Genomic DNA, 12,351 nt, shown 5'->3' with positions numbered 1-12,351 from the left:
CTCCGTCAATCCCTTAGGCCCTGAGAATGTGAAGCGGCCGTCCTCAGTGCTGCCTCCATGCCCAGCTTTTCCATGTGATGAAGTCATTTCCATCGTGTGAAGCTGATCTTAAGGGCCTGAACTGAGCTATGTCCTGGTGTACCCTGTCCACTTGCCTTCTCCATACCCAGGTGGAGGCAATAGTCTAGCACAACCTCCTGGGGGCCCCTTCCCAGCAGCGGGGCTGGGAGATTTAAATGTTGTGCCCCAGGGAGACGGGCCTGGGATGGGTGGCTGGTCATCATGGCTGTGTTGGGTAGCGACGCTGAGCTAGACGGCTCGGCCGGCTCAGGCTAGCAGCCGTGGGGAGCTGGAAGAGAACCAACATCGCACTGGATTAGAGCCCTGAGCACGATTCCTCCCAGGGCTGACTGGCTGGGCCGAGCTAGGGCATCCTGAAAGTCTAGAACACTCCAGCTGCATTTGGCTTCCTCGTGTGATGTTCTAATTATTCACTTCCACCCAGCACCATAGCTCTTGACTATGGAAAAAGTGTCCTGGGCAGTTATGCTCAGTGGATAGAGCATCAGCCTGCAGACTAAAGGGTCTCAGGTTTGATTCTGGTCAAGGGCACATACCTGGATTGCAGGTTCCATCCCTGGCCCTAGTCTGGGCATGTACGGGAGGCAAACAATCGATGTGTTTCTCTCACATCCATGTTTCTCTCTCTCTTTCTTTCCTTCTCCCTTCCACTCTCTCTAAAAATCAATAGAAAATAATATATCCTCAGGTGAGGATTAAAATAAATAAATAGAATAAATATGGCAAAAGAAATTTGATTTTATAAAGCGGGGAGGCCAAGTGACACACGAGAGCCATCAGTGTGCCCCAGGTCACTGAGAAGCAGGGAGTTTAGCTTCGTTCAAGGTTTGCAATGATCCCCTCACATCGGGACAGAGTGAGGGTGCAGGCCCACTGCTGATACCAACACCAGTTGTGTCCCTGGAGTCTCAAGAGTTATGAAATGTCAGGAGCAGTGTTGATAATTTCAACACTGACTGACTGGTCCTTCTGTGTGCCAGGTCCTTCACATACATATATGCTCCTACTGAATCTTCACAACCACACAGTGAGGGACCTACCACTAACCCCATTTTACAGATGCAAAAACTGGGACTTAGAAAGGTTAAGTCATTGCTCAAGAACTCATGCGCGGTATGTGGTAAACTAGGATTATAAACCCCGATCTCCATAATCCAAAACCTGTGCTAACCCCTGTCCCTCAGGACTTCCTTACCTGGGGGACCTGAGATGGATTGTAGAGAGGAACAGCCCCTTTCAAGGGGGTTGGGGGAAGCAGGGCACCAGGGTTGAAGTAGGCCTCAGAGGAAACACCCTGTGACAGAAAATAACAGAAAATCCTATCAGTCACTGCCCCCGGATTCAACTTTGGTCAAGAGATGCAGATGGGCCTGCCCAGTGTGGCTCAGTGGTTGAGCACCGACCTGTGACCCAGGTGGTCACGGCTGGATTCCCGGTAGGGCACATTCCTGGTTTGGGGCTCAACCCCCAGTGGGGGACATGAGGGAGGTAGCTGATTAATCATTCTCTCTCATCATTGATGTTTCTTTCTATCTCCCTCTCCTTCCTCTCTGATATCAATTTAAATTTTATTTTTTTAAAAAAGAGAGATACAGATAGGAAGGGCTTCTTAATAAAACTCAGTGAATCTCAAGCAAAAAAACATGGTTCAAGTGAGCACAGCCACCCCCTGGGTCTAGGTGGCAACGCAGAAGCTCGGGTGCAGCTGTCCCTGGAGCACATGAGAAGAAAGAGCCACAATAATGATAGCAGCATAAAAAATAACCTATTCTTTGAAAGGCCTGAAGTACTATAAGAGCACTCTAACAGGCCACAAGAAATAAAAATGCTCTCCTAGCAATCAGCATGAAATCACACCAGAGTTTATTACAGCCCTGGCCACGCACAACGGTGAGCTCCGGCTCTTACTGGGACAGGGAAAGTTCTATAGATTTCACCTATGGAAGCAGTTATGGGCTAAATCATGTCCCGCCAAAACTTCATATGTTGAAATCCAAATCCCAGTACTTCTGAAAGTATTTGGATACAGGTCCTTAAGGGTGATTAAGGCAAATGAGGTCATTATGGTGGGCCCTAGCCCAGCATGACCCATGTCCTTGTAAGAAGAGAAAATGTGGACACAGACACACACCGAGGGAAGACCATGGGAAGACATGAAGAGACGGGGATCATCTACAAGCCAAGGAGAGTGCCTCGGGGCAAACCAACCCTGCCAGCACCTTGATCTCCAATTTCCAGCCTCCAGAACCATAGGAAATAAAGTTCTGTAGTTTTGTTTAAGCTTCACAGTCCGTGGCCCCTTGTTGTGGCAACTCCAGCAAACTCAAAGAGAAGCGTCCCCCACATTCCCCTGGAGTCGGGCCCCCACGCTGAAGGTTCAGTCCTCGCACACACAGGCATCTGGTGTGGCCCTGGGCCACAGCCATGGGCTGCTCACCTGGAGCCCGGACAAGCCTCCATTCCCAGTGACCTCAGCGGTTCCCCCACTGGACACTGGTCCTTGGACTTCCCTAGAAAGCAGCGAGTCAGAGCTGTTTCACCGGCTCAGCACTGAGGCGTCCCCACTCCCAGAAGGTACCTCAACCCTTGGACCACCGATGGCCCAGAGAACATGCAGTTGGCTGTACCTGCGCCCCTGGAGAAGGTGCCAGGGCCCGGCAGAGACGGGGGCTCTGGGAGAGGTGTCAGTGAGAGGCCGGAGCCAGCCTGAGGGGGAGAAGATGCTCTGGGGGTCTCCTGCTCAGTGGAGGAAGAAAGGCAGCTTTGGTGGTTAACAAGTCCGTGCGGGCCTACTTGTATTCCTGCAGCGCCCACAGCGGAGCCTCCACCCACAACCTGCTGTGGGGTTCTCTGCTTATTAATAAACCCAAATCTCCGCTGGCCCTCTAATGTGGAAACGCTTCATCTTAACTTCTCAGGCCTCCCATCCTCTGCCTTGCCCCTCACAGGACCAATGTATTTCCCACCACCTCTGTCCCTTCACAAAACCTCCGCCTCATCCAGCCTGGGGAGATCCCCTGCCAGCTCCGGCCCTCGGAAGGGCCCAGAAGAGGGTGCTTCCTCGTCCTCCCGCAGGTTACCTCTGAGTCGGGGCTGTCGGAGGAGTCTTCGTCCCCAGAGGGGGATGTGCTATGGGTGGGCTTGGAGCGAAACCAGCTGAACCAGCCAAAGCCTGAGCTCTGGGGGGAAGAAGGGGAAGTTAGATGGCCTGTAGGTGCGAGTCTCCCAATTCTCGCTGACTCTCAGATTAACCTGCCCCCAGGTGACAGTGGTGAGAGTAGGGAGGGGACACAACCAGACCCCAGATGGCCCAGTGGGCTGGGAAGAGAAGACCCAGTCGCCCCGCCTGTGTGTCCTCTCCCCCGTCTCCTACCTTTTCTTTTCTTGCAGTGTCTGGGGAAGACTTTTTATCTGTCTCATCCGAGGACGATTCCTCCTCTTCCTTGGCTGAAACAGTGGAATTCTCGGAAATATTTTGAGCTCTGGAAATCAGTGGCACCTGGAGTTAAGAAAAATAAGCACTGACACATGTATAACCCTCAACAGGGGCACCTTTACACAGGGACTGCGTCACCTCACCTGACCTGCTCAGGTGAGAACATGCACATTGTGGGAACTCAGTATTTGTAAACGAATGAATGAATGGATGGATGAATGAATGATGGTGCTTTCAAACAATGGATTTTACCATACCAATATTAAAAATCATGCTTATGAATGACATGGAAAAATCTCATTTTATAAGGATATATGCACCCCTATGCACCCCTATGTTCATAGAAAATCTCATTTTATAGCATTAAATAACAAATAGGAATTAAATGTTCATATTCATATGTTTTTAACCATTTAAGAGTCTCATGCTCTATCGACTGAGCTAGCCGGGCACCCATTGTTTCTAACCATTTAAAAACACATAGTTGTGTGTGTGTGTGTGTATGTGTGTGTGTGTGTGTGTGTGTACACACACACACACGCATACATACACACCCATTTCTTTCAAAAGTATTGAAAGAAAATTACCAAAATATTTGACTTTGGGATTATGAGTAATATCTGTTTGATTCTTCATTTTTCAAGTTTTCTATCATTAATAATGTACTACTTTTTCAGTCGGAAAAAGTAAAAGTATAGAAATTTTTAAGACCCATAGCCGATCACTCCTTGAGAAAGTTACATGATGTAACCCTCCCACCAGGCAAAGCCAGAGAGCCTCATAAATGTGGAACCAGTGCCGCCCAGGGCTGGGGGAAGGGAGCATTCACTCAACCGCTACAGACAGAAAGATTCCTTAGACACGCTCACCTCCGAGACCTCACAGTCTCGCTGAGGACAAAAGGCACAGATGCCATAGACCCTTCTTGAAGTAAAGCAAGTTGGAAAAGAAAATAGAGAAATAGCCAGAGTCTTCCAGGACGGGGCAGGGGGTGGCATGTCTGATGTGACAGTAAGACTGTGTCAGAGGAACAGACCTGTGAGGCCAAAACTACACAGGGCCCTGCTGCTCCCCCACCCCCACCCCGGGGGACACAGGCGGGAGGGACTGAGCATCAGAACAGCCTCCCCACATCTCGGGACTCAGTGTAGGAGGAAAGAAGAAGAAATGAGGTGCCCGGGGAAGGGCGAGCAGGTGCCAGGCCGGCGAGGGAGTTTGCATGTGGCTAAGAAAGCAGGTGGCTGGAAAACCTGACGCTTAGCGGGGCTTCGTCCTCTCACCTGTGGTCTGGAATCCACCTTTTGACCATCAGGATGCTGGAAGGTTCCTTGAGACACTGTGTTCTCTGCTGTGGCACAAAAAGAAACAAAACCGTGACTTGCGGCTGTGCCTCTTCCCTCCGTCCTGAGGCAGCTAATGGGGACAGTCGGCTTTCCCAACCTCCAAGCAGCTGGCGCTCTGAGCCCCCAAGCCAAGCCGATCACAGGAAACGTGAGGTCCACTTGCTGGCCCTCTCACCCAGCCGCCCAGGACATGCCGCTCACCCCTCCTCTACCCTGAACACCATGGTCGTTCCTTAGGAATCCTGGAAGTCAGGGCCACCTTGAGCTAGGACCCTGGGGTCCTCCCTGGCCCTTCCCTCCGTTTACGTGTCCTGTGTGGACAGGCCCTATCTCCGAGGGTCTAAGAGCTAATCCTCTAGCACAGTGGTTCTCAACCTGTGGGTCGCGACCCCTTTGGGGGTCGAACAACCCTTTCACAGGGGTCGCCTAAGACCATCCTGCATATCAGATGTTTACATTACGATTCATCACAGTAGCAACATGACAGTTATGAAGTAGCAACGAAAATCATTTTATGGTTGGGGGTCACCACAACATGAGGAACTGTATTAAAGGGTCGCGGCATGAGGAAGGTTGAGAACCACTGCTCTAGCTCGTCCCTGGCAACGCTCAGCACCGCTCACCCACACTCAGCCCTGCTATCCAAGGCCTCATGGGCCTAAGACGCTTGGGAAGAGGACGGGAGCACAGGTCTCTGCAGGCAGCGAGCTCTTGGCCTTAGTAGGACTTGACCCTCACTGTGGCTCAGGGTGCAGGTGGCACTTTCTTCCCTTCTCCACCTGCAGCCTCTCTCCTAGAAACTGTGAGCCTAAGGGGGAGGCTGCTGTTGGTCGCGCTATGCTTGTCCCAGGGGAGAGCTGAGCGGAAGGGAGGAGCAACCTCCCCTGGCTGCATGCAGAGCACCAGCACCAGGGCTGACACACAGTAGGCCCTCCACCATGTGCACACCCATTCAGGTCTTTACCAGCTCCCCATTGGTCCCTGCCTCTCCCCATGTGCCTCCTCCCCTCCAGAACTCCACACCCCAGGCTGCCAGCTTAGCACAGGTCTTACCAGGGGGCGGGGGTGGCTGCTGGGTTTCTGCCCAGGGCATTCCTCCAGGAGCCTCTGTCACTGCCGTGCTGCCACCGATCCCTGGCAGACGGGCCTCAGGCACCGAGTAAAGAGGCACCGGGACCCCCGTCTGTCCCAAATCTCCTCCTGCTGGGTAGGAGCCTGGCTGGAGGGGCAAGGGCTGCTGTGGGCTGGGCCAGGCGGGGCCCACTGGCTCCACTGGTGGCCACCGGGCAGAGGGGTCCCGAGTGGCTTCTGAGTCACCTCGATGTCCCGAAAAATCCTGGTGGAAAGTGTTTCCTAAGAACACAGGGTGAAGAGAAAGAAAGACCTGTCACATTCGCATGGACTGCACACCGGGCACCTTCCTTCCCATATCCTCTTTGGGAGGTGGTCACGGGGACGGGCCCCTTGCTGTGGCTGCCACCCATGTGATGGCAAGTACAACCCAGCAGTTGTGACACCACTCGGTGCTTGCGACTGTGAGCCGGTAAAAGCATTTCTCTGACCGCCTGTATGGTCCCTGAGCCTTCCACCAGTGGTGGGGAGGGCAGAGGCTGCCATCTTATGTAAAGCCACACGTGGTTATGTTTGGATGAACGTTCTTCTGCAAGGATTTCCTAGTGGGCTTGGGTATGTAACACTTAGAAAGATGTCAGTTAAAATGCAAATCAAACCACAGAAACGATGGCTTTGCGCTTAAGGAAGTCGAGTGTTGGCCCTGCAAGGGCCCCTGGTGGGTTTGTTTTGGTTCTGCCATTCTGCTGACTGGCCCACGGTCACGGGATGGGAGTGGGCGGCCGACCCACCTGCTCCAACAGCGGCTTCCAGCGGAAGCGGCCATTCAGAGACACCAGCCTGGCTCTCCTCCTTCACCTTCACAGGCTCTGTGACGTGGCAACGCAGCCAAGAAACAGAAGCCCAGACCTGCCCTGCGGCCTCCCCTCACCCGTCCCTGAAGGGACAGCTAAGGCGGGAAGTGGCCAGAAGTAAAGAGACGAGGCTCAGTCTGACTCCACAGTGGGGTGTAATTTGGGGAAAGGGCATGGAATTAATTGGGGGCAATAATGTCTGCAAACCCAACACTCAGAGGTATCCTGAGGGGAAAGGAGGTATGTGTTGAAATGCTTTGAAACACATTTCAAATGCATGTGCCAACCTACAGCTCAAAAATCCTAAGACGTCCCCAACACTAACGTGAAATAGAGGTCATACGCCATCTCTGGCCTCAAGAAATGTATTCAGCTGGGGAGACTGTAGTAACAGAGCTGGAACATTAGACAACAATGCAGTGTAACAAGTATCAAAACCTGGACGTTGGACAGAAACTCTAACAGGGCGGGCACCTGGACGTGTCAGGATGACCGTGGCCACAGGAGCCGTGTGAGGAGGTGCCTGGGCCATCGAGTCAGACTGACACAGGCCGGGAGGACGCTCCAGGAGGGGAGAGGCTAACATGCGTTCAGTGATGTCTCTCCTAGACCAGTGATGGCGAACCTTTTGAGCTCGGCGTGTCAGCATTTTGAAAAACCCTAACTTAACTCTGGTGCCGTGTCACATATAGAAATTTTTTGATATTTGCAACCATAGTAAAACAAAGACTTATATTTTTGATATTTATTGTATATATTTAAATGCCATTTAACAAAGAAAAATCAACCAAAAAAATGAGTGTGTCATAGGTTCGCCATCACTGTCCTATACCCAGGTCCCGAGAGTCAGCTACTTACACACTGGGCTCATCAGTTTGGGTACCTGTTGCTCCTTGGGCTCCTGAAATGTCTGTGTGAGCAGAATGGGGGTTCCCAGTGTCTGCCGATGCCTTTCGCTATTTGAAATAAAGGAAAATCCTTTAAGCAACACAAAGAGAAACAAGAACAGGGAATAATGGTTTAAAAATCAAATAAAAAAGAAACCAGAGGGCATGACAAGGTGAGGGAACCTCAGCCAGCCGAATGCTGGGGGGTGGGGGAGGAGACTGCTGGTGGAGGGGGTCAGGAGGGCAGGGCTGGTGGGGGAGGAGCTGATGGGGGAGGTCAGAAGGGTAGGCCTCAGCCCTACTCATCTCCCAGCTCTGCCAGAGCAGGCAGGGGCCAGGGGACCAGACCACCAGGGCCCAGGAAGGGTCAAGTGCAGGAACCCAATGCCCCAGTACGTGCAGCATGTGGAGGGAGGCCGGTCGTGCCTTAAAAATCCCACCTGTCCTTTCTAAGAGGCAGTGGGAGAAAGAAGATGGAGGAAGCCCTGTTCCAATTATTGTCACAATTACTACCAGCAGCTTTTGCAATTGTCAGAACCAAAAGGAAAGGCCTGGAAGTCTTTTAAGCAAATGCCCTACATTACATGAAAGCGATGCGGGTCCACTGTGATCCATTGTTCCTAACAGGGAGATGGAAGCCTTGATCGGCACAAAAGGTATTTTCTGGGACCGCAGAGAGGGAGGCGGGAATGACTTTGAAAAGGGCCCCACTGTCTTACAAGCAAACACAGGAAAATGTTTCGGCTCAGCAAAGGGGCTTCAGGATGATGGCGGACCCCGCAGCCCTCCATGGAGTCAGTGCCCTACACCCTCTGTGTCCAGAGGGAAACAAAGGGCCCGCACACTGACCCGCTCCCGCCTCACTCACCTCCAGCTCCTGGTGCCGCTTCCGGAGGCGCACGAGCCAGTCTGGCTCCAGGTCCCTCCCTCCGCGGCGCCTCTCGAGCACCAGCGGATCTGACATCTTCAGTTTCTCTGCTAGCTGCGCCAGGTGTCCAGATGGTAGGGGCAGAGGGAAAGGGACGAGAGGGGAACCGAGGGAGAGAAGTAACGGGGATGGAAAGAAAATGGGGAAAGACGCAGTAAGGGAGGAGCAGAAAGTGCCTTAACTCACTTGTAAATGAGATTATAAAGTGTAATCGAGAGAGAGCACACCCAGCAGATATCTTCCCAAAATTGCAACATACATAAGCAATGAACCCATCTTGGAGTTAAATACTAAGTGAAACATGAGGAGAAACGATTACTGGGCTGTATGTCCTACAAAGCTGTCTGCTTTGTACAAGTGCTTCTCAAACTTCCGTGCTCATGCTCTGACTGGGTGGCTCAATTGTTTGGAGCATCACCCTGTACACCAAAAGCTTGGGGGTTCGATCCCCAATCAGGGTACGTACCCAGTCAGGGCACGTACGGTTGGCAACAGATTGATGTTTCTCTCTCACATCAATGTCTCTCTCTCTCTCTCTCTCTCTCTCTCTCTCTTTTAAAAAAAAAATTTCTAGGACCACCTGGGACCTTGTTAAAATGCTAATTCTGATGCCAGAACTAAGTGGGGCCTGAGGTTCTGCATCCCTAACAAGCTCCCAGGTGACCCCTGCAGCGGGTCGAGGGACTACTTTGTATTGCAAGACTGTATTCCATTATTAAGTTTTAAAACTTTCCTCCTCCTCCATTCTGGGTCCCCGCGCTCACTACCACCGTCAGTCTATGGCAGGAATCTCAGAGTTAGGAGCTCAGCACCACCGATTTCACTGGTTACGAAAGGAACCCAACACTTGGGCCTCGTCTAAAGCAAAGCAAATATTGACGGTAGGCTGCCTTTTTCCTCTCCAGCTAATGCATTTTTCTTCAATTAATTGGAACAACTATTTGCCTGATTGTTTTCTTCCCTAGGAACTAAAAGTGGATATGTTTTGTTTTTTTTAACGATATCCCACAGGTGATAAAGTATTCCATGCATTTAAAAGCATTTTAATAAGGGGAATTTCCTGTTTTAATCACTAAAGTATATTCTCTAAGCTCAGCTTTTATAATTTGAATGTTTCACCTTCACGTGCAGTCTCGCTGTACCAGAGAAGCAGATGCAAGAATGAATGAGTTGCATGGCATACGCCTGGTTCCCCGTCCCCCCCCATCCCAAGCCCCCCCCCCCCGTCGTCCCCGCCCACAGCATCCTTCTTTGCACAATGTCAGGCCTCTGCTTGTCACATCTGGGCATGCGTGCATGGTCAAAGACAACCTCGGGCTCCTATTTTACAGCAGGCTCGGAGGCGATGAAAGGTGGAGTCTAAGCCGCTTGACAATAACTTGCTCTGAATGCTGCAGATAAAACAGCTGCAGAGAACCCTTTGAGGAGCTCACCTTGATGAGTTCCCCCAACAGCACAGGGTGACTGCTCTCTCCCTGGCTAAGGAGGGCCGTGCCCACAGCTTCACAGTAATGCAAGGCCTGGGACGCAAGGCCGTAATCTGCCAGCCGGGAAGCATAAAGGAGTTTATATACCTGCAAAGAGGAACAGGGCCAATGAATTCTCCACCCAGGCAGGGATGGAAAGAAAGAAATGAAGAAAAGACTTCTTGGAAGTCAACTGCCTGCCAGCTTCCTCAAACTCTGGCATCTAACTCTCAAAGAGGGCCCGTGCCATGGGGGCTTTCTGTCTGCGCATGGGCCCAAGTCCAAGCGCAGCCTGCAGCTCCCTAGACAAAGGGATGAAGTCATATCCACTCAGTCTCCCCAGGCCCTGGTCACCATGGAAATGCAGCCCACATCCCTGGAGAGCCTAGTGTGCATGGGGCACAGGACCAGGTGCCAGGGGGACATACACCAGAAGAAAAGACGGCTCTGGTGCAGGGACTTAACGCCAGACAAACGTAGGTTCGCATTCACAGAAACATGTACAACAGGGCGAGATGGAGCATGAGGGCTTGGGAAACAGACAGGCCCAAGTTCACATCCCAGCTCCATGCTGGGTGTGGAACACTGGCTACCCACCTCTCTGTGCCTCCGTTTCCTCACTACAAGATGGGGATAATACTATCTACCCGTTGGTTGTCATAACGATTAAATGAGATCATCCATGTAAAGTACTTAGAACAAATGATGTGCAAGAGATGTGAGCCCATAACTCTGAACCTCAGTTTCCTCTTCTGTGAAATGGGAGTCATCACACCGGCCTCACGGGATTAAAAATAACACACGAGAAGCATAATAGCCCAGTGCCAGGCATGTAGAACGCCTTCACCAGAACTGGCTAATCTCATTACTATCAGCCCCGCGAAAACAAGAGGCGGCTGATTCAAGACGGGAACAAGAGACTAGAGGCCTGCGCCCCAAGGAGCTGGACAAGGCGAGTCGGTGGGAAAACTCTGAAAGAAGATACTAATAGGGCCATTTTTCTGTCTATAGTAATGCATTCATTTTGCAGGTTTTGTGTTGTGTTCCATGTGGTGGGGTGTGTATGTGTGTGTCGCTTCTGGGCCACTCGAGCCGGCACTGAAGGAGGCTTTATGAATTGAAAGCGACAGCAGGGCATCAAGCAGAGAAGTTGAGAAGAGAGGTTAGAGCCTGTGAAGGCCAGCGCCACCCGCACAGCTGAAGTCCTGGGGGGAAGAAAGGAGGGTGGGGGCCAAGGACGGAACAGGGAGGAATTTGCAGAGTTAGAACAGGAGGAGTGGAGAGAGGTCAGAAAAGCAGGCCAGCAGGAGAGGGAGCAGAGCCTGCAGCCCCTCTGCTCCCCGCAGTGGGACCTCATGCCCACCCCCTACAGGATGGCTGTGGGCCCAGGACAAGGGAGAGAGCGCTGCGCAGCCAGGACCCAGGCAGGGTTCTCACCAGCCAGGAGCCAGGAGGGAACCTCCAGCAGAGGCCACTGCCGCCTTTTGTTTCATATCTTAAAATGCAGACGTTTAGGGGACCTAGAAAGAAACCCTAATCCTTCCCACACCCAAGCTAAGGATGAAAAGGTTAGGTGACTTAGCCCAGCTAGCATGTGCCAAAGAGCGAGCTAAAGACCCAGCTGCCCGCAGCCACTGCCACAGCCCGGGTGCTGGCCCTGTGGGGTCAGTTACCTGGAAAGAAGGGATGAAGGACTGGGGGCGGCCCAGCATCTGGCAGTACTCGAAGATTTCCGTCCTCTGGATGGCCTCAGTGGTTGCAAATTTCAAAAACTCTTGACTAAAACCAGGGAATAATAATAAAAGAGATTGAGGTGGAGAGCGGGGGAGGAATTCGAATCCTAGTAGATGGCTGAACACCAGCTGCACCCATCCTGGCAGGGTGTCTGTCCTGGCCAGGAAAGAGAGCCCGGCCTCCAGAGTGAAGGCTTTTTCTCCTCCGTTCCAGGGGAAGGGACAGAACACTGCCCTGCACCAGCCCTCGGGAAGGGATGGGGTGCACATTGTGGGGAGGGGGGGGGCTCTGCCCTCATTGCTAGAGGGTCCCTAAGGCAGGCTGCTCTCCCTCCCAGCAGGGCGGGGCACTGCGTCCTCCTCTGGAACACGCTGAGAGCTCACCTGGGTGTCCTGCAAGCCTAGGATGTGCACCTGTCACTGGCCACTCCCAGCCTGAGCCACGGGGCACCAAAGGGGGAGCCATGTGACACTCCGGGAGCACCGAACAGAGACGCACGGCAGAGAATGGGGAGATTGCTGAGCCAAAGCCCAGTGATGGTCCCTACGCTG

The 12,351-nt window shown here is 52.4% G+C and overlaps 1 protein-coding gene across 1 annotated transcript in view; it reads right to left on the bottom strand.

Annotated features, from left to right (window-relative positions):
• Positions 1-6: 6 nt before the first annotated feature.
• SEC16B (SEC16 homolog B, endoplasmic reticulum export factor) overlaps positions 7-12,351 on the bottom strand; it is a 33,711-nt gene continuing 21,366 nt past the window's right edge. The window contains exons 15-26 of the mRNA XM_059675463.1: positions 11,740-11,845; positions 10,034-10,174; positions 8,541-8,654; positions 7,669-7,741; positions 5,914-6,213; positions 4,798-4,865; positions 3,455-3,580; positions 3,162-3,260; positions 2,697-2,817; positions 2,519-2,586; positions 1,277-1,375; positions 7-349 (exon numbers count right to left, since the gene is read on the bottom strand). Of these exons, the coding sequence (XP_059531446.1) occupies positions 281-349; positions 1,277-1,375; positions 2,519-2,586; positions 2,697-2,817; positions 3,162-3,260; positions 3,455-3,580; positions 4,798-4,865; positions 5,914-6,213; positions 7,669-7,741; positions 8,541-8,654; positions 10,034-10,174; positions 11,740-11,845 (1,384 nt within the window). The 3' untranslated portion in view covers positions 7-280. The remainder of the gene's footprint in view (positions 350-1,276; positions 1,376-2,518; positions 2,587-2,696; positions 2,818-3,161; positions 3,261-3,454; positions 3,581-4,797; positions 4,866-5,913; positions 6,214-7,668; positions 7,742-8,540; positions 8,655-10,033; positions 10,175-11,739; positions 11,846-12,351) is intronic.

The sequence above is a fragment of the Myotis daubentonii genome, chromosome 18 (genome assembly GCF_963259705.1).
Source record: "Myotis daubentonii chromosome 18, mMyoDau2.1, whole genome shotgun sequence".
NCBI classification, from domain to species: Eukaryota; Metazoa; Chordata; class Mammalia; order Chiroptera; family Vespertilionidae; genus Myotis; species Myotis daubentonii.
The sequence above is the reverse complement of the archived record's forward strand: the minus strand, read 5'-3'. Positions and strand labels throughout refer to the sequence as shown.